We start from the raw sequence: 20,267 nt of genomic DNA on the forward strand, positions 1-20,267 counted from the left end.
GTGATTCCCCTTTTCCTAGTTTTTAAAATTTATTTTTATTTATTTTTATTTTTATTTTTTTTTTTGAGACAGAGTCTCATTCTGTTGCCCAGGCTAGAGTGAGTGCCATGGCGTCAGCCTAGCTCACAGCAACCTCAAACTCCTGGGCTCAAGCGATCCTCCTGCCTCAGCCTCCCGAGTAGCTGGGACTACAGGCATGCACCACCATGCCCGGCTAATTTTTTCTATATATATTTTTAGCTGTCCATATAATTTCTTTCTATGTTTAGTAGAGATGGGGTCTCGCTCTTGCTCAGGCTGGTCTCGAACTCCTGAGCTCAAACGATCCACCCACCTCGGCCTCCCAGAGTGCTAGGATTACAGGCGTGAGCCACCGCGCCTGGCCTTGTTTTTATTTTTTTTTTAGAGAGAGGATCTCCCCTTGTTGCCTAGGCTGGAGTGCAGTGATGTGATCATAGCTCAGTATGACTTCAAACTCCTGGGCTCAAGCGATCCTCCTGACTCGGCCTCCTGAGTAGCTAGGACTAAGGGCATGTTATCATGCAGTCCCTGTTTTCCTCTTAAAGTGATTTATCTTTCTAGTCCTTTGAAGATGTTCTGTTATTATTTAGAAACATTTTTCTGCTTCATCAGTTATTCACTACCCACAGTTATCAGTTTGGTTTACTTCCTGTCCCCCTTTCCTTTTGGTAGCCCACAATTCCATTCATCATTACACAGTTAGGTACTTCCCTATCTTATCAAAAACATTTAATGTCCGAGTATTTTGTAAGCTTATGAGGGAAAGGCAAATTAAGAAAACAATCCAAACTGAGTGCAGTGGCATGTGCGCCCGCCCATAGTTGCAGCTGCTCAAGAGGCTGAGGCAAGAGGATTGCTTGAGCCCAGGAATTCAAGAATACCCCAGGTAACATAGCAAGACCCTGTCTCTATTTAAAAACAATGAAAAGGAAAGGAAGAACAAACTATCCAGGCCAGATGTGGAGGCTCACGCCTATAATCTAGCAAGAGGGAAGCCAAAGCAGGAGGTTCACTCCAGCCAAAGGCCAGGAGTTTGAGACCAGCCTGGGAAATAGTGAGACCTTGATCTACAAAAAAATTAAAAAAATTAGCCAGATCTGGTGGTATGTGCCTATACTTACAGCTACTTGGGAGGTTAAGGATCTCTTGAGCCCAGGAGTTTGAGGTTGCTGTGCGCTGTGGTGATGCCACTACACTGTAGCCCAGGCAACAGAGCAAGACCTTGTCTCAAAAAAAAAAAAAAAAAATCCAGTTGTGAAATATTAACATTCTTTTTGAACTCCATAGATAAACATATCAGATTCCATAACTTACTTGATATAAACAGCTTTAAAGGAATTGGCTGGGTTATCCTCTCCTTCAGAGTATAAATTAAAGCTATGGAAAGAACCCTAAACTCTAGTAAAAGTATTGGTTTGAAAATAAGATCAAAATTACATACATGAAAAAAGTACAGTAAATTTTAGCCAACAAAAATGACTAACATTGGCTTATTTATCTTTACATGAATCTTTTTAAGGTAGGAAACAGTGTTGCTCATTTTACACATGCAAAAACTGAAGTTTAGAGGATACAAACAGTTGACAAGAGACAGCTGTGAAACTTCATGTCAAACATTAAGATAATTATGGTTTAGTTATTACTAAAAAAAGAAAGGGAATTTTTCTTTATTCAGCTATGGAAATATTGTGAAAATTTAATGGGGCAAAATGATGGCATCTTGAGTTAGAAAGTTTTATTAATGTAAATAGTGGTCTTACCTCAGATAAGTCATGCATGTTGTTTAACGTAGCTCCATGTTAAAAGACAAAATCACCTCTTATCCTGTCATCTTGAAAAAGTAGATGTAGAACACCTGTATATTGTACAGGAAAAGGTTAAATGCTCAAAGTGCCTTCCTAAGTAGTCAGGAAGCAAACAAGAAAGCAACTTTCTGTGAAGTCTGATATAATGAGGAGGGTACCTTTCCTCTTTGGACTAGCCCACAGCCAAACTTGTCCTACCTTAGGTAAAAAATGCTTTCCTCTTCCTTTATGGTTTGTAAGTATTTGCTCTAAATTGTTGGTTTGTGGTAGCCAAGCTAACAAAGACTATAGGAAGAAAAAGTATGTAGATGTTAGAAACCAAATACCTGATGTATATTTGTTTTTTCTAAATCCTTGCCGAAGTTTAGGTGTGTCTGTAGCTGTTAGTACCTAATCTCAAGATTTTTTCCCAGCAAAGGTACTCTGAACCTTTTGTGGAACATAACATTTTAGAGAATCTTAGAATTAAAGACTTGTTTTCTGTAAAAACAGACATATACAAAACATTTGCATCTAGTTTCTGGGGTTTTACCTGACTGACTTCCTGAAGCCAATCCTTGGGTTCTGAGCACTATGGTAGGCTGAGGCAGGAGGATCGCTCGGGCCCAGGAATTCGAGGCTGTAGTGAACTATGATGACGCCACTGCACTCCAAGCCCAGGCAACAGAACAAGATGCTCTCTTGAACAAAACAAAAGAAACAAACAAAAAAACAAATGAAGTAGACCAGAGGAGGAAAAAGATCATTATATATCACATAATAAAATATTAAGTATTTGGTGAAACTTTTGCTTAAATGTGTATATTCATGCATGTATACATACGTAAATGTTTTTATTGGGGTACAATGGGAAAATATTTCTTAATGTGAGATACAATTTTAAAAATTTGAAAGCCACAGTTCTATACCTGTTTACTTTGGAGGTAATTTGAGTATCTGAGTTCCTGGTATTTTTGTGGTTTTGCAGGGCAGAATAGGAGGCTTAAGAGTTAGGATGCAGGAAAAAAGGAGCAACTTTTCTTTGAATCTTTAGCAATTAACCAGTAAAGTTGAGATGAGATTTTACTGATTCAATATTTTTGGGTAGTTAAGGCTGAATTTACTCTGAAGTTTTTGAAAGCTGTTACAACCAGAGGGAAATATATATGTATGTCACAAATTTATAATTGCATTCACTGAAAATGTTGTATACTGTCACATGATGTTTATTATTAAGCTATCTGAGAACATTTTTTTCTGATTCAAAACTGGAAAGACTTATTTTAGGTAAAGTCAGCTATTCTCTCATTGCTTAGGGCAACCATTTGTTTTTACCAAAAATGTAGGACCCAAAGTAAACATTAGGTAACATTTAAGAAGTTGTATAATGGATGTTAACTTAATATCTTCTTTTTTTTCTTTCATTTCCTTTAAAGGTTTGGGCCCCATGGTATCCCTGTGACAGTATTTCCCAAAAGGGAATATAAGGATAAACCGGAAGCCATGCAGCTCCAAAGTAATACATTCCAAGAAGGGACAGAAGTCAAGCGTGAAGTGAATGGTGCTGTTCCTGATGACCCTTCTCCTGTTCCGCCTCCTGAGCTGAGCTTGGCTGAAAGCCTGTGGACTTCCAAACCACCACCTCTCTTCCATGAAGGAGCACCTTATCCTCCCCCTTTGTTTATCAGGGACACATATAACCAATCAATACCTCAGCCACCTCCTCGGAAAATTAAGCGACCCAAACGAAAAATGTACAGGGAAGAACCCACTTCAATAATGAATGCTATTAAACTACGACCCAGGCAAGTCCTGTGTGATAAATGTAAAAACAGTGTTGTTGCTGAAAAAAAGGAAATTAGAAAAGGTAGTAGTGCAAGTGACTCTTCTAAATATGAAGATAAAAAACGGAGAAATGAAAGTGTAACTACTGTGAACAAAAAACTGAAAACTGACCATAAAGTGGACGGGAAAAACCAAAACGAAAGCCAGAAAAGAAATGCTGTGGTTAAGGTTTCAAATATTGCTCACAGCAGAGGCAGAGTTGTAAAAGTTTCTGCTCAGGCAAATACATCAAAAGCTCAGTTAAGTACTAAAAAAGTGCTCCAGAGTAAGAACATGGATCATGCAAAAGCTCGGGAAGTGTTAAAAATTGCCAAAGAAAAGGCACAAAAGAAGCAAAGTGAAACCTCTACTTCCAAAAATGCACATTCAAAAGTCCATTTCACACGTCGATATCAGAATCCTAGCTCAGGTTCCCTTCCACCCCGGGTTCGTTTAAAACCACAGAGGTACAGGAATGAAGAAAATGACTCTTCTCTGAAGACAGGACTTGAGAAAATGCGGAGTGGCAAGATGGCACCCAAGCCCCAGTCTCGTTGCACCTCTACCCGCTCAGCAGGTGAGGCCCCTTCAGAAAATCAGAGTCCCTCAAAAGGCCCTGAAGAGGCCAGCAGTGAGGTTCAGGACACAAATGAAGTGCATGTGCCTGGTGAGCAGGATGAACCACAGACATTGGGCAAAAAGGGCAGCAAAAGCAATATCTCTGTTTACATGACCCTAAATCAAAAGAAATCTGACTCTTCCAGTGCTTCAGTGTGTAGCATTGATAGCACAGATGATTTGAAATCTTCCAACTCTGAGTGTAGCTCTTCTGAAAGCTTTGATTTTCCTCCAGGCAGTATGCATGCACCTTCCACCTCCTCCACTTCCTCCTCCTCAAAGGAAGAGAAAAAGCTCAGTAATTCCTTGAAAATGAAAGTCTTTTCCAAAAACGTCTCTAAATGCGTCACACCAGATGGCAGGACCATATGTGTAGGGGACATTGTTTGGGCCAAGATATATGGCTTCCCTTGGTGGCCAGCCCGTATTCTTACTATAACTGTGAGCCGGAAAGATAACGGCCTTTTAGTCCGACAGGAGGCCCGTATTTCATGGTTTGGGTCTCCAACAACATCTTTCCTTGCTCTTTCGCAACTGTCCCCCTTTTTAGAAAACTTCCAGTCACGCTTTAATAAGAAGAGAAAGGGCCTGTATCGCAAGGCTATCACAGAGGCAGCTAAGGCTGCCAAGCAGCTGACCCCTGAAGTGCGGGCTTTGCTGACACAGTTTGAAACGTGAACATGGACAGTAAGGTAGGCAACACCATTGGAAGTCACCACAAATTTTCTAGTCTAGTTAGGAATAATTTTTACAAAGTAGGTTGGCCAAATTGGAAAGAGAAGTTTCACTCAGTTGGCTGGCTTTTTAATACTTACCTTACAGCCATTTTTAGACTGAGAAACCTAAATTGGACACGTAATCAAATTTTGTCTTAAGGATAAGTGAGATTTGAGCAGTATTTTTCAGTTTTGAAGTCCAAAACCATCCCAAGGCATAGGAGCCATAGCCTCGACTGAAATTCAATTTTTGTAGGGACTGTTAATTGCCGTTTATACCTAATATTGTGTGTATATATATATATATATATGTACACACACACACACACACACATATGAACTATAGCCTGTCACTATGTGACACAGGTTGCATATTTGGGATTGCAGTAAGGGCTGGTGAGTTGGGAGAATAGTGTGGGTATTTAATGACTACTTGTTTTTCAATTAATGAACACTTAGCCTTTCTATGCGCGTACTGGTGTAAAAGTTTGATGCTTAGGTGTTTGACAGATGCTTGCTATTCAGTTACAGACTGGGGAATAGCCCAGTATTTGGTACTAAAACTGTCAAGACTGGATAGGTTTGGATCATCACTCTTTTGTCCAATGGCGACTGAACAAAACTTTCAAGCTTCTGGTTTGGGAGTTTAGATAGGTTTGATTTTTGGATATGTAAATAGTTGATTGCTAAATTTGGTCAGATTTCTCCTGACTGGCTGTTCCTAAATTCTTAGGATACGTCCCAGTAAATTACACTTTGTGAATTAATTGTCATATGTGTAATTGTTGCATTTTGGATGTACCTAATTTGATAATTTAAAAAAAATAATTTCCGTTTAAGGTATCTGTTTGCAGGTCAGAAAATGAGAAAATGTAATTGTGTAATGTTCTGAAATGTAAACAAAAAAACAAAAAAGCTGTAAATAAAATCGACTAAATCCAAATTATTTGTGTGTGTTTCTCAAAAAGCTTTGAAAAATTTCAAGGTGGCAGAAAATTATTCTTTGTGATAGTGTTTAGAGGAGGTGAAAAGTCAAACTTTTATTTTGCTGTTCACCCTATCAGGGAATATATTATCTGAGAATAGGTAAACTTCAATAATAAGAGATGAATCAGTATATTCTTAAAATGAGGTTTTGTATTGTAGAGGTCTGATATGATTCTAGATTTGATACCTCCCTCCCAATTTCTCATAAATGTGTGGGTTTTAATTTTTGTTTTTAGCTTTAATATTTTATCATATGCTTCATTTTTTTACATTTGGGTAATTCTAAATGGTCTCCTCTGTTTGGTCTTCTGCCTCATATATCACTGCTTTTGGGGCTAGTAACTTAGCTTATTATTTTTCTGCATGGTCCATCTGTCCCTAAGATTTGATTTCTTATTTTCCATTTTTAGCTTTATATTGTTAGTGAAAAATATATCTAATTGCCCATGGAGGCAAGTTTATCCCAAGATTTTTTAAGTTGCTTTCATATTTTTTGTGTTTAACTTAACTTTTAAGTATGATGTAATTTCAATTTGATACCTTTGGAAACTTAAAAATTTAAAGAGCAGCTTTTTGTGGATTTCTAAATAATTCAATTTGAAATATCTTAGTTGCTATGGAATTAATAATGAAAAGATTAATGGAGATTGAAAATCAGTAGTCTCGTCAGCTTTCTTAAGGTTATGGACTTTGATTAACTACCAATTTTTGCAAAAGCAAGTAGAATTTCTTTTGGGGAACTTAGTCAATGCTTTTTGATTATAATAAACACACAGTTTTAAAAAGATGTTTCACTTGAATGGAACATATTCTTTCCTGCAAACAGAAACAATTATATACTATTTTAAAAAATTCTTTGATTATAACAGGTTGAAAGAAGAATATAATGTGATTGAGGGGTGTATAAGAAAGTATCCTAAGTTTTTCCAAGCATTTGTTTCAGATTAATGAACTTGTTCATTCAGGTATTTTTGAAAGTTTGAAATCTAGAGTTCAGAAAGATTTAAATAAAAGTCACCCAAAATATGTAATTCCAAGGCTTTGTATAATGATGAGTTTTATCTTAGCAGTCATTTTGAAAGTGGATTTTACTAATACAGTCAGGTGCTTTGGTAAATGTGCTCTTGTGGCATAAACCAAGTTTGGTTGGTTCCAGAAGCCATGGGGAAAAAGAAAATAATAAAATCATGGTTGTTCAAAACTAACATTCAGTTTTGTAGAACATACCTTTGAAAAAAATTGAAGCATAATCACAAATTTTAATTACCTAATTATCATGCTAAATGATTCCTCCATTTTAAACTGGCAGGCATATTTCGTCAGAAGTTTCAAAAAGGAAACAAATTTTAAAGAATCTCTGTAATCTTAAATGTATGTTCTAAACACTAATAGCTGTATATTAAACAATGTTTTATTCAAATGGAAATTTCTTGGGCAGCTAGATAAATTTGTCCAGTGTCTACTGCAGATAGAGATAGAATTGAATTGGGTAATTGCAGCCCACTTTTACATTTCTCTTTGAAATGATAAAAGGAGGCACTTGGTATGGAGATGACCCAAGGGGGTATTTTTTCCCCTTTCAGAGGGAGAAAACTAGGCTTAGACCAAATCTCCAGTGACTTAAGTGGCTAAAACAGGATTAGCAAAGGGAGAAACCAAGTTAAGTAAGAGTTGTGGAAGCTGAGAATGTCTTTACTTCTGGAAACTTTCGGAAACGGTATTTTTCCCTTTGCTTTTTCTAGAATTTATGTAGAACAGGAAGCTGACTAATCATGTGGAAGGGACATCTATTGAACTCTCATTTACAGATGTGGAGTCAGAGACCTAAAAAATACCAGTGAGAGTTAAGGGAAACTAGGATTCACTAGTCTGAAGCCCATTTGCATGACTGTATGGTATATTCCTAAGTGCTTTTGATGGGAAAATCTGTAAATAGTAATTGTAGATTAGTACTAAGTAGAATAGACAGGCAAAATACATGGAACTGACACTAAAATCAGTGAATACATACATGTTCATTAGTGATCTGAGTATCTAAATTACAAAATATTAAATTGAGTTGTACCCCTATATAAGCAGCTTATGTTGAAGGAAAGGTACACATTTAAAGACTACAAGAATATAGAATAACTGAATTGGAAATACCTTAAGAAATCTATAATTTGGATCTAAAATTAGATTTTCGCTTTAGGTTGGTTATGAATGTTCTGTGGTTTGTGGCTGCATGGGTTCACTTTCGTTAGTATTTAGAGAAGAGATGTGCAAATGTCCTGAAAAGTTGACAGTGATTCAGGGATTTGTGCCTAGTGATGGCCTGCAGTAGACATTTGCTGAAGAACATGTAGACCCAGTTTCTAAGTTGGGGAAAATTTAGGTTTTGCTCTGGGATTGTACTAATAGCTATTAAATATTAATATCTAATAGAAAGCCTAGCATAGAGGAATTCAGAAATAGAACAAGAGGCTGGTGCCATGCCAATTTCCAGGAGAAAATAAAACAGCAAAGCTCTATTAATTACTTTTACCTTTTCTGACTTAGTTAATAGGGTCTTCATATTCTATATTTACAGTTTGTATATACTTACTGTATTCCTTCAACAAAGCGAATAGAATAAAAAATGAAAGCATTAGCAAATAATATGCTCTGTTGTGCCATTTTGAATAAAGGAATGGGAAGTATAAAGTCATAGTGATATAGATGATCTATATATTTTTAGTTTTCCAGGGTATCTTGGTGTCTTTACCATGGATAATTGACGTTAAGATGAGAAGAGAAACAACTCTGTTTAATCTTTACTTAAATAAGAGACTCTACATTTATAGCTCCAAACAGGATTTTTTTTTTTTTTTTTGCCTTTACCTTCCTTGTGGTACCAGGTGGAAATCATTTTCTCCTTATGTTAATAGAGAACTATGATTATTTTTGTGTGTGGTATTTTAAAAATTGGTTAAATAGACGTAACAATTTACCATCTTAACCATTTTTAATTGTGCAGTTCTGTGGCATTAAGTACATTCACATTGTTGTGCAACCATCACCACCTTCCATCTGTAATTTGTTTTTTGATAGGAATCTTTTAAATTTGGGATGGTATTATTCTAGAAGATGTTTGGAAATTGAGTCACAGAAGTGTTTTTCTTGGTCAGGATTGTCATTGGAATATGCTACTGGCAGTGCCTGGCTCCAGGATTCCTTCCTAAACAACCTACAGTCCTGTACAAGGGAGTATTGTTGCCTACAGTGCTAATGGTGCCCTCATTTTTAAGAACTGTAACTGCCTCATGGTAAAATAAATGAATTAGTGTGACTGTATATACTTAGTACTCTTAAGAGTAGGTTTTAGTTAAAACTATCCCTTTCCAGTGACATAATAAACATTTCTTTTGGACAATTCTGAATATGGAAATCATTTAAATTATTTCAGTAATGGAATTAAACTACTTTCCAAATGTCAAGTTTTATATACCATCACACTTTATGCCATATTTTCATAATATGTATACTATTTCTTTGACTTATTCACTTTTCCCACTTTTTATGTCAGTACGGTTAATAGAAAACAAATATACCTTGACTTAACATGGAAAACCCTAATAAAATTCTAAGGTCATCTTCTGTATCACAATTTGGTTGGAAACACTGGATTAATTTTTATATCATGCCTTTATGTCCATCTTGGGGTGGACTGAGTCAAATTTTAATGCCTTTAATTCTGTGAAATAACTAATTACCAAACTTGAATTTTTGTTAAAAATTCCTGTATTATTTTGACATAAAGATAAATTGGGGGGGAGGTGTGAAGGAATAGGAGACAGTATTGACTCAAAATTTAATCATGATTTATCAAAATACTGAATTTCTGAGTCAAAGTCTCGTTTTTCAACTGAGTAACTTAGATGGCTGCAGTTCATGTTGTCTAACTTGATGGGCCGCCTTTTGTTGAACAAAACTTTTGTTTGTAAAACAGTTTCATAAAGCTTGGATATTAAAAGCAGACTGGTCGTAAAAGTTTAAAATTAAATATATTTTTTTCAAATTCCTGATATTTTTGTAAGGTCTTATTAAAAAAAAAGTTGAAAACACAGTCATTATTTAAATATGGAGTTTTCCTTGTAGCATAAGAATGTGAGTTGCCTCACTGCCTTAGAAATCTGAGTCCTGACCAGAAACCATGTTTAAAACTTCTTGTAAGTTTTTTCTATCCTGGTGTCAGTATCTAGACGGAAAGCCAAATATTTCATAGCTGAAATGTTAAACTATTACAATCAGACTTTATTCCTTTTCTCATAAATGTAAAAAACTTGTAATTATAATGCGTATCAGGTTTTGCCAAGGGCTGCTTTTTTTCTTTTTTTACTATTTAAGGTAATTCTGTAACTCTCAGTGTCCCTCACTTAGATTCACTTAAAAGCTACTGAAAAAGCCTAGGAGTATAGTTTTTTTCCCAGGTAAAATACAGAATTTTTTCGTTGCCTGGGTTTTTGTAGAAATGTGTCATCCAGTTGAATGTAGAAGGTAGGAATGGTACTTGCGGGTACTTAGGAGTATTTAACTTTCCAGCGATGCTGGTGAGTGGAGCAATCATTAACAGTTTTGCAGCAGCAGCGCTCAGTAGCAGGCTTTTATTGAGCCAAGACTCATTCTCTTTCACTTTGTAGGCACATGGTTGAACATACAAGCTCTTGAGCCAGATTTCCTAGATTCAAAGCCTATTGGATCTGCCTCTTATAAGCTGTGCGATCCTAGGCTGTTTACCTCAATGTCATCTGTGAAATGGGGAGAATTGTAGTACCTCCTCAGAAGGTAATTGTGAGAATTCAAATGAATATTTAAAGGAATAATAAAGTGCCTAGCACAGGACCTATATACATACCTGCTGTCATTACCACCACTTTATGTGTGTGACATAGGAATTTCATTCTGATAGCATTTGGTAATGTCTTTCTGCAACATATGTTCAGTATAAATGGAAAAATGTTATAGTAATGTTTTTACCTGAAAATTTCAATAATCATACTGTGATTATACAAATATCTGGAAGGGGCATGTACTCACTAGTTTTAATAGGCATTTGTGAAGGGTAACTGGGTCTTGGGGATTATGGTCAAGGGAGACCTGTATTAACATCATCTTTCAACTCTTGCCCCACTATTTATGTAACATGAATTCCTGGGATCTAATGCTCACTTTCCCATTTCCGGTCTCCTGTGTGCCAAGCACAGGGCCTGGCATGAGTAGAAACGTTTTCTTGTGAATGTATGAGGAAGAGTAATTTTGGTTCAGACATATGGACTAACCACCAATCACCATCTCAGATGCCCCGCACATCCCAAATCCTTTCCAAGGGATAGAATCTGAGCTGGTGGGGCTCAGTGTAATGGAGGTCCTGTTTGTTAGGAGAGCTTTACCAAGGTGTTAGAACCAGAGTTACACTTGGTAGCTTTTAGGCAAATTAGCTGATTTACACAGATGCTGTGTTCCCCAGGGACCCTGGCATTTTATTATTTTAATGTTTTTCTGATTGGTGAAAAAGTGGAGGTTAATTTGAACATTTTTTTATTGCTACTTGTATGATTGAGTAGGAGATTGTTTCCCCTTTCGAGAAGGGAAATACCATACATTCCAAAGGCCTTGATCTGTATGTGTCACGGCCATATTTTCCAGAGGATAGTCATTTTCACCCATGGCTTTTTTTTTTTTTTTTTGAGACAGAGTCTCGCTCTGTTGCCCCGGGTAGCGTGCAGTGACGTCATCATAGCTCACTGCAATCTCAAATTCCTGGGCTCAAGCGATTTTCCTGCCTCAGCCTTCCGAATAGCTGGGACTATAGGTATATGCCATAATGCCCGGCTAATTTTTTTGTTTTTAGTAGAGATGGGGACTAACTCTTGCTCAGGCTGGTCTCAAACTCCTGAGCTCAAGGGATCCTCTTGCCTCAGCCTCCCAGAGTGCTAGGATTATAGGCGTGAGCCACTGCACCTGGCCCCATGGCTCATTTTTGAGATGCTGTTTATCACAAACCTATGATCTCCCCTCACAGTTTAGTTTTTGACAAGGAATCTGGCTGGGAGTGGCAAATCTTGGTGTGAGTCCTGGCATGCTGGGAATAACTATGTGCAGTTTGTCTAAAACTCTAGAAAAATAACTGGTTAGAAAAAGAGCACTAGGGCTAGAAAACCAGAATGTCCTGTTGTAAAACCATGTACTGTTTACGCTTTCCCTGCTTGTTCGTGTTACATCATACCTTACTACTGCATTAAGAAAGTTAATGTTGAGTGTTCAGTGAGAAAATAGATACGTGCATGTGATCTTAATTTTTTAGATTTTAATTCTGGGCTTTGCTCTAAGAGCATGACCTCCACTTTGTTCATGCACTCTAAAAGGGAGAATGAGTGTTTATTTACCCTGTTGTGATTTCCCCTGTAGATCTTTGCTACCTCCCAGAATAGTTGTTATTGCTACACTTAAGCTTTCTCTTAAAGGACAAAATAAGTAATTTCCAATGAAATCACCACCTTTTCTTGGGGGTATCCCCCCATTTACTGCATCACAGCAGGGGTTCCCTGGCTATTCCTAATGGATATTCTATACTAGTGGAAAATTTCTAAGGAAAAACCTTGAGACCCTAAAAGCATTGAGGGGTAGCTCATCTTAAACATTAGCCCCACAAGCAAGGCACTGTGGACTGGCATGTTAATATTTTACATGGCATTCCAAGGGATTGCAGGTGAAGAATTGCACAGGGAAAGATGAGATCATTTTTTGATGCATCTTCTTGACTGCCTAAAATTGAGAAGGAGAATGATGGAATGATTGTTGAAACCTAACAGAACTTTTACTTATGGAGGGAGAGTTTCAAAAGATAAATTCTTTAATGCATTCACATTCTTTTTGTTTGTGTGATTTCTATTGGATTATAGTTAATAGTATATTTAAATTTTTCTGGGAACAGAAGGGTAAATACCTCATTATTAAATCTCATTTTTAAACAATAGTTTTCCTCTGAGTTAAAATTCTAGATTAGGTGTATATAAAATTTCTCCTTTTCAGTGTCAGAAAAGCCTTTTTAAAAGTTTTCATTATATGATACTTCTGATTTACTTTAGCATTTTAATAAGTAATTATTTTATTATAAGGACTGAATGTTTTCTAGCTTAATGATCCCCAAGTTAACATTGATATGATAGATGAATTGTTCTTTATTTATACTTAAACTAGGGAAGTAAACAAGTATGTTTAAAAATAAGGCCTAAAACAGTAATCCTTCACTTGAAATTATGCTTAGCATTTGAAGTCTCTCTTCTGAAAGCTTAAGTGAGAAAGCTTATCTTGTCATAACTATTATTTCAACCAGGTATTACCTTACACAGTTTAGGTCCTTAATAGTATGCAAGGGTGGTCATTGGGATAAAAGGAGAAAGGGTTTCAGGCAGGTTTTGGTCATTCTGCTAAACAGGGTCATTGAGCTCATTAATGATGTAATATGGACAGGGATGACAAATTCAGCACCCCTGAAGATCATGACTACTCCAACACTAGGCGAGTGTTGGATTAGTAAAAACTTTTTGTCTAGAACATTAAATATGAGTTAGCATTTCCTGTTTTCATTTGTAAATTTGCTTGGAGGGCAGCATCGTGGTGTGGCATTTTGCTGCTTATCTGACTTGGGCCGGAGAGTGCCCTCTCCTGGCCAAGGCTGGTGTGTCTGCACGGCTGTCAAGTCTGTTTTCCTTTGGTAGCAAAGCTTTGCATTCTGCGAAGCCAGCAAGTTATCCAGAATAAATTCGTTATGGATATTCAGCTGAATTTTGGTCTTATTTTTAAATTATTTTTTGGTAAAATGGATTAAAAAGAACTCAAATGACTGCTCTATTTTTGTTAACTTGGTTTTTTCTACCATAGGTCTCAACAAATGGCAGCTATTACATCAGACAGTGACGAGTCCTGCTGCTCCCTTGCAGTGTCTGACAGACCACTGTGGATTCAGTCTGGGAGCATTGAAGTTAACAGTGAAACGGGCAGGTCTGTCTGTTTTAAGCCCTGCCACAAAGTGAAGAGGGCATCATGTCATCACTTGATCATTCCTGAAGTAGATTAGGCTAGACTTAAAAGAATTCATTAGTTCTTGTTCTTTTTCTTTAGTTTTCATTGACCTTGGTAGCCGGGTATGCCTCATGTAGGTGATAGTTTTAACGGGTGAAAATAACTTTCAATTGTTACTACCTGCCGTGCCAAAAAAGTAGAGCTTCTTGTGAGCTTTCATGAATTGACATCAGTTTTTCTTAGGGTAGGAGTAGGTTGGGTGTTACATTGCAGAATTATGTCAAATAGTAACTGAGTCTCCATGGAAAGTCAAATACTGGATTTCTTATCTTTTCACTATCCCAGTCTTTCTTTGTCACTTTTATATTCATTACTTTAACTTCTTAAATAGTCATTACTTCTTACTGTATATATAAGAATTATATATATGAACATATATATATTCTTAGTGAATTAATCTCAAACCATTGTCATTTACAAAGGCAAGTCAGAGCTTCAGAGGGTGGTAAAAGATAATGCTGAAATGTGGTTGTAATCTGTTTCTTTAAGTGATTCCTTGCGTAATGCCTGAAAGGCTTATTTTGGGCCCTTACTTGGTAGGAAAGGTTTAGTGATTTTTCTGTGTGTGCGTTGCTTTTAAACTTAAGATCTTTTATTACTTCCTTGAATTAAGGTTATTTAACCCTCTGGTGTTTGTGTAGCTAGTGCAGAGCTGTATAGTTGTAAATAAGCTGTAATATACCAGTTGGATCAGAATGGCAAATTTTGGATCAGAGGTTGGGGCTTGGATTTTGGACACTTAACTGTATAGGGGTGGTAGCTACCCTTAAGGTGATCTCTTGAGGGAATAGTGTTTTTTGTGTGTGTGTTCCTCATAGGATTAGTAAGGTCTGGAATCCTTGGCTTTCCTGCCCTTGTCTTCCACTGAACTTGAATAGGCCTCACTAAAGTTGAAGCCAAATATTGAGAGAGTCTTAAATAGAAGGAAATGGAATTGTGCATAGGATTGGCTGTTTACCTTTTTTTCTTTTTCAGTTTATAAAATGGGAACATTTTTTCCCCAAAGTTCTGTGAGAGTCTAAATCTTTAGTACTATAATCATATTAGTTACAGTATCTTAGTTTTAGAAAGTAAAAACTTCTTAGCTCAGTGTCAAATTTAAAAAATTTTAAATTGTTTCTTCAGAAGCAAGGACTACATTCACCCATCTTCTTGATGTGTATAGAATTTATGGCTGGAAGTCATTTTTCATTGCTTGAGAAGAAACATGACAATACCCTGTGAAATTTATTTTCTAGGCCTGGATCCAGTAAGCAAGTTAAGTGTGGTAATACTGGGAAGTCAACATTAAAATCAAGAGTTCTGTCAAAGCATGGGAAAGATACCTACTTTGAAATTTTTGGATGTTAAATATTGGGAAGGATTGGGTGATTTTTCTTTTCCTTTTTGCATTCTGTGTTTGTTTTGTCTGTTGTTACACCACTGAAATACCATATCTTTGGTTTAAAAATGCATTTGACCAAAAAATTCATCTTTCTTTCCATGGATCACCTCTTTTGGAATTTTTTTATTTGTACCTGGGCTCCCAGGTTGGAGAGGCATAACCGTGGATTGTAGAGGGTTTCAGTGGGATTCTTACTACTTCGTGGTATCAGAGGGAGGTTGGTAATGTTGGGCATTCCGGTCATGCTACTTGGCAGTAATTTTTATAAGCCTTGCCGTTTATAAATGTTATGCTTGGAGTCCTGCTTTTTGTTGGAGGTGTGGTGAAGCGTGCCTCTGCTGATATTGAGATTTGCTGGTGTAACAGGGGCACTGTGGTCAGTCTAACAGGGTACAGAAGTTGTCTTCTAGTATCAAAATAGCTCTCTTGATGCCTTCTGACGTGCTGTGCCTCTGGGAGGCACCCTCCATCCCCCTCTTTTTTTGCTCTTTGCAAACATATAGACAGTGTGATCTGCAGCTGATTTGTACATAGCCTGGTTCTGTATGTAAATTTGCTTCCTAAGACTGTAGGCCAGCCTGTGCCAGAGGAAGGCTGCTGGTACTTCTTGGCAGTCCACAGCTAAGCTAACTCTCAGAGTTTAGTATTGTTACCTGTGAAATGGCAACATAGAGAACAGAGTTAAAATTCCCGTTATTAAGCAAATATTCATAAGCAAGTAGTTTTTAAAAAAACACTCAAGTACAGATTGACTATGTGAAGATAACAGCCATCTTACTTGTGTTGGAATCTGGCCTGATACACTTCAGAAATAACATGAATGCTTCTGCTGGTTTACAGTGGCTGTAAGTTGTTTTCTCAAAAAAACATTGGACAAGTTTAACTGATTTAAAAGAAAAAATCAGATGTGATCCCACAATCTGTGTAAGGCTTAATTTAAACTACGAGGACTTCATTTTTCTCGTATAATTACTTGTGCTTAACTACATTTTCTTCCTTTTCTTTACTATATTTCAGCACAAAGACATTAGCAGGCTGCTGGTTTCATGGACCTGTACCACAATGACACAGAGAACACCAGAGCATCAGGACTGAATGAAATTGGAGAGTTTTAAAGCTGCACTAAGAAGTAAATGTTAAGGCAGTGGTTAAAACCAACAGTCCATAATGGGGCACTTGCACATTGTGCTATATTAACCTGAAGAAAAGGTACTAGGGAGTATTTTATAAAAAATGAACTATTGCAATAAATTATGCATGAGATGAGGAGGAAAGTGATGTGAAATACACATACAAGAACTCACTTGAATTTTATGTATGAAGAGTCACTGACAGTAACTTCTTTTGAATGTGAAGTTCTTATCAGTACAGTTTGGACATGCCTAAGAGGTATGGGATGATGCAGAAATGTTGAATTATTTTTCATACTTAAACTTTGTGCTTTCTCCAAGGTTTATGTTAATCAGTTCAGATATGAGGAAAGGTGTTTCTAAAAAGACTCTCCTAGGAAACAGCAATAGTCATGTAGGCCACGGCCAATGGTTTTTTCAGGGTCCCGGTAGAAACAACAGAAAAGAGTGTCTCACATCCTGCTGAAGGGATGGCGGGTGCCCCACCCCAACCCCCAAACAGAATTTGGATCTTCTTTAATAACACAGGGCTGTATTATCTTGAATATATGTTTGCTTGTTAGAACATATTAAGATGTATTTATTTGCCACTAGTATTTAACATTTTGTGCACATTTTCATAACTACATTCTTTCAAATTTCGACTCAAAGTGGATAGGCTAGTGTTGATCTTGGTGTGAAAACATACACTCCAAGAGCTAGTTATTAATTCTACTGAGCTGGAAAGGCTTTTATTATTGTCTCTATCCTTACTGATTTTATCTAGTTCAGAAAAGGTGACAATATCTAAATTTTGATGTGGACATTTCTCCACAAAGAGCCCCCTCTCCTTCTGTCTAAGTGCAAGAAATTCTCACAGGTGTCAACTTGGCCCTGCGGGACAAGTGGCAGGAACAGATCTGTAAGACAGTATCAAACTTTTCATGCATGGAGCATGAATTCTTATTAATAGAGATTGTAATTTTTTTTCTTGTCTTTAGTAAGTACGTATGAAAAACCTTAATTTTTCTTTTTTAATGAGTGGAGAAAACATGAGAAAACCAGATGGACCTGTTAGTACATTTTTTAAGGCATTTTATATTTGATGGTGCCGTACTTTTAATAATAATAAAACTGAAGTTTTTTAGTGGCAATACTGATTTATTTTTTAAACTAGAAAGATAATCCGTATTGATTACTTATTACAAAAAAAAAGGAAAAAAAAAATGCCAAAAAATAAAAAACCATAAAATTCATTTGAACAGATAACTGAGTACTTGGCTCAAGTATTCGAACTTTCCATAATGTTACTATATAGGCTTGGAATTTCCTAATAACCCCATGCTCAGGATTAACAAAAGGTTCTGGGTGAGAGTTTTAGAATATTAATATTTAGTATACCTGACTGATTTGTTTTACAACTCAAAAAGAAAAGGCAGGCAGTCTTGTATCTAATGAGCTTAATGCAAATTCTAATTACACTGCAAGTAATTAAAAGTTTTGGTTGCATTGTGAAATTGTCTTTTTTGGAAAGTTTCATATTGTGAAGTCATTATATATTTTATCAAATCAGAAAAAGTCAGCTCAGGAACTGTAGCAGCAGGGAGTTCTAAAGAGGACATGTACTACAAAGGGCACCCCACTCTATGAGGCCCTTGAGCTTTGGCTTGGGTCTGTCTTGTTCTTTCAGATACATAAACACCAGCAGTACCTTTCAGGCTCACTTCAAGAACCAGATAATGCCCAAGCCATGGTGGAATTACACATGGATTGTATAATCAAGATTTTTAATTGAGCTTTAGAATTCTTTATTTGTGTAGAGTGGTGGAAATGACCAAGAAGTAATAATATAAAGTAAATGAATTTGGAGAGATCAGGTATTAAGTATCTAAATATTTTTTTCCTCATGACAAATTCTCACAGGTGTTTTGTTACAAACCAGATTTTCATTTTTTAAAAAATGAAACTTGGTGGTATGTAAAAGCTAGACCTGCCATGTTGCTATTTCACTTTCATTGCTTTAGTTGCTTAATATTTAAGCTTTGCTTCATGCTACCTTTTGTCTGTATTTCAAATCTCCATAAGCCTATTTTGTTTTGTAGACTTGAATGATAAAAATTGTTTCTCATCTTAAGTATGCTCAGAGTTTTAAATGTTAAAGAATGTTGTGTAACATTTATCCAATAAAGTCTTTGATTTTTTTAAAATTTAGTTATTTAAAAACTGTTTACTTTTTAGGACTTAGTATTTAAGGATTATTATTTTTTTAACTATTAAAAGTCAACCACTAGTACTTTAGGGAGCTTGTTTTGAGAAGCAGTGCTTCCTAAGGAGAACAACAGCCTGTAGGTTTCTAATCACTAGGAGATTTTATAGGACCTCTTTATGATCAAGGATAGAGGAAGGGTGAATTGTTTAATTAAGACCCTGTGCATAAACATAACTTTTTTTCTGATGGAAACAACTTACCTTTCAGAATTGGATGTAATTAAACATTTATTGTGGGGTTTGTTTTGTTTTGTTTTAACTTTAACTTAGAGCCTTCCCTTATGGATAAATGGTTGCTTCTTTAAAAAAGCCCAGCATGTTCAATACGAGGTCAAGTGTTTGACCTGAGAACCAGAAACAGTTATCAGGAAAAAATTCGGCTTTTAAAACCTACGAGGACGGTTGAGGTTTTTTAGGAGTGACCCAGAAACGTAGGTCAGTGTACTTTTTTTTTTTCCATTTCAGTAAAGCAATCCTTTAGAAGGCTGTCTGTTATTCCAGAGTATACATGGAGTCTTTAATCTTAAACATTCTCCCATTTCACTTTATCTAAGTGAGTGTAAAAAAGGAGGCCACAGGAATCTGGCTCTGTTAATATCTTTTCTCTCTCAAGTTTCTCATTAATGAAAGTGGAACTAGGGAGAACCAGGAAAGGTTAACAATCGCCGTGCTCATCATCTGGGAAGGCCTACTTGAGACCCATACCATTCTTGGTCCTGCTGTCCGCATAGATCGGTGTATTTATAGACACAACTTCTACAAAATACAGGGAATGAGTGATGAAACCCATAGATGCAACTTAAAATCTTCCTGATGCTGGACTTCAGATAAGGAAGTGTAAGTTCATTTTTCCTTTTTCAAGTAAAGATTCTTTTCTCAGTGCTTTGAATAAAGCATACTTTGGTTTTTTAGCATACTTTTCTGTAGTGATGAGTGTCCTGCCAAGTCTTTGCTTATTCAGAATGAAATTTCACGGGACAAAGGAAGAACTCCTCCTTTGCTTTGGTGTCAAGAAGGTGATGAACCTGGGGTGAGGGAGAATAGCTTCAGGAGTGCTGTGCCAGAGGAAGGAAGACCGGACGGTGGCGAGGTCGTTGTCTTCCAGAGTCGAGTACTTCTAGCATTGGCCCTTTCATCTCTTCCTTGTGAGGCAAGTTTGTAGAAGCAGCCTTGTAATGTGAAGGAGAGAAGGTGAGTTGGTGATGTGGAAAGGAAGATGTTTTTATACTGCCTTAGTCTTAAGAGGTGAGAGACCTGGGTTCTGACCTCAGTTCTGTCAGTGACTTTCCTGACAGCAGAATCCACAGTACCCTCCCTGGCAAAACGGGGTGTGGAAATGCAGCTTCCCAATCGCCAAGCTCTTAAGTTCCTACTCAGCCCGAGGCCAGAAACACTGGGGAGACATCAGGAAATTTTTTTTTGTTAATTGAAGTATTCTGTAATCCACTGTTTC

General features: G+C 36.7%; 1 protein-coding gene across 7 annotated transcripts in view; it reads left to right on the forward strand.

Moving 5' to 3' along the window:
- PWWP2A (PWWP domain containing 2A) overlaps positions 1 to 20,267 on the forward strand; it is a 43,998-nt gene that overhangs the window by 15,234 nt on the left and 8,497 nt on the right. For 2 of the 7 annotated variants that reach the window (XM_069483884.1, XM_069483881.1), the window contains 3 exons: positions 3,242 to 4,206; positions 13,853 to 13,972; positions 16,455 to 18,748. In XM_069483884.1, coding sequence (XP_069339985.1) covers positions 3,309 to 4,206; positions 13,853 to 13,972; positions 16,455 to 16,468 — 1,032 coding nt within the window. In that variant the 5' untranslated portion in view covers positions 3,242 to 3,308 and the 3' untranslated portion in view covers positions 16,469 to 18,748. Of the gene's footprint in view, positions 1 to 3,241; positions 5,230 to 13,852; positions 13,973 to 16,454; positions 18,749 to 20,267 lie in introns of those variants that run through there. The other 5 variants (XM_069483885.1, XM_069483883.1, XM_069483880.1 and 2 more) reach the window with 3 other exon arrangements.

Source organism: Eulemur rufifrons, chromosome 10, assembly GCF_041146395.1.
Source record: "Eulemur rufifrons isolate Redbay chromosome 10, OSU_ERuf_1, whole genome shotgun sequence".
Lineage (NCBI taxonomy): Eukaryota > Metazoa > Chordata > Mammalia > Primates > Lemuridae > Eulemur > Eulemur rufifrons.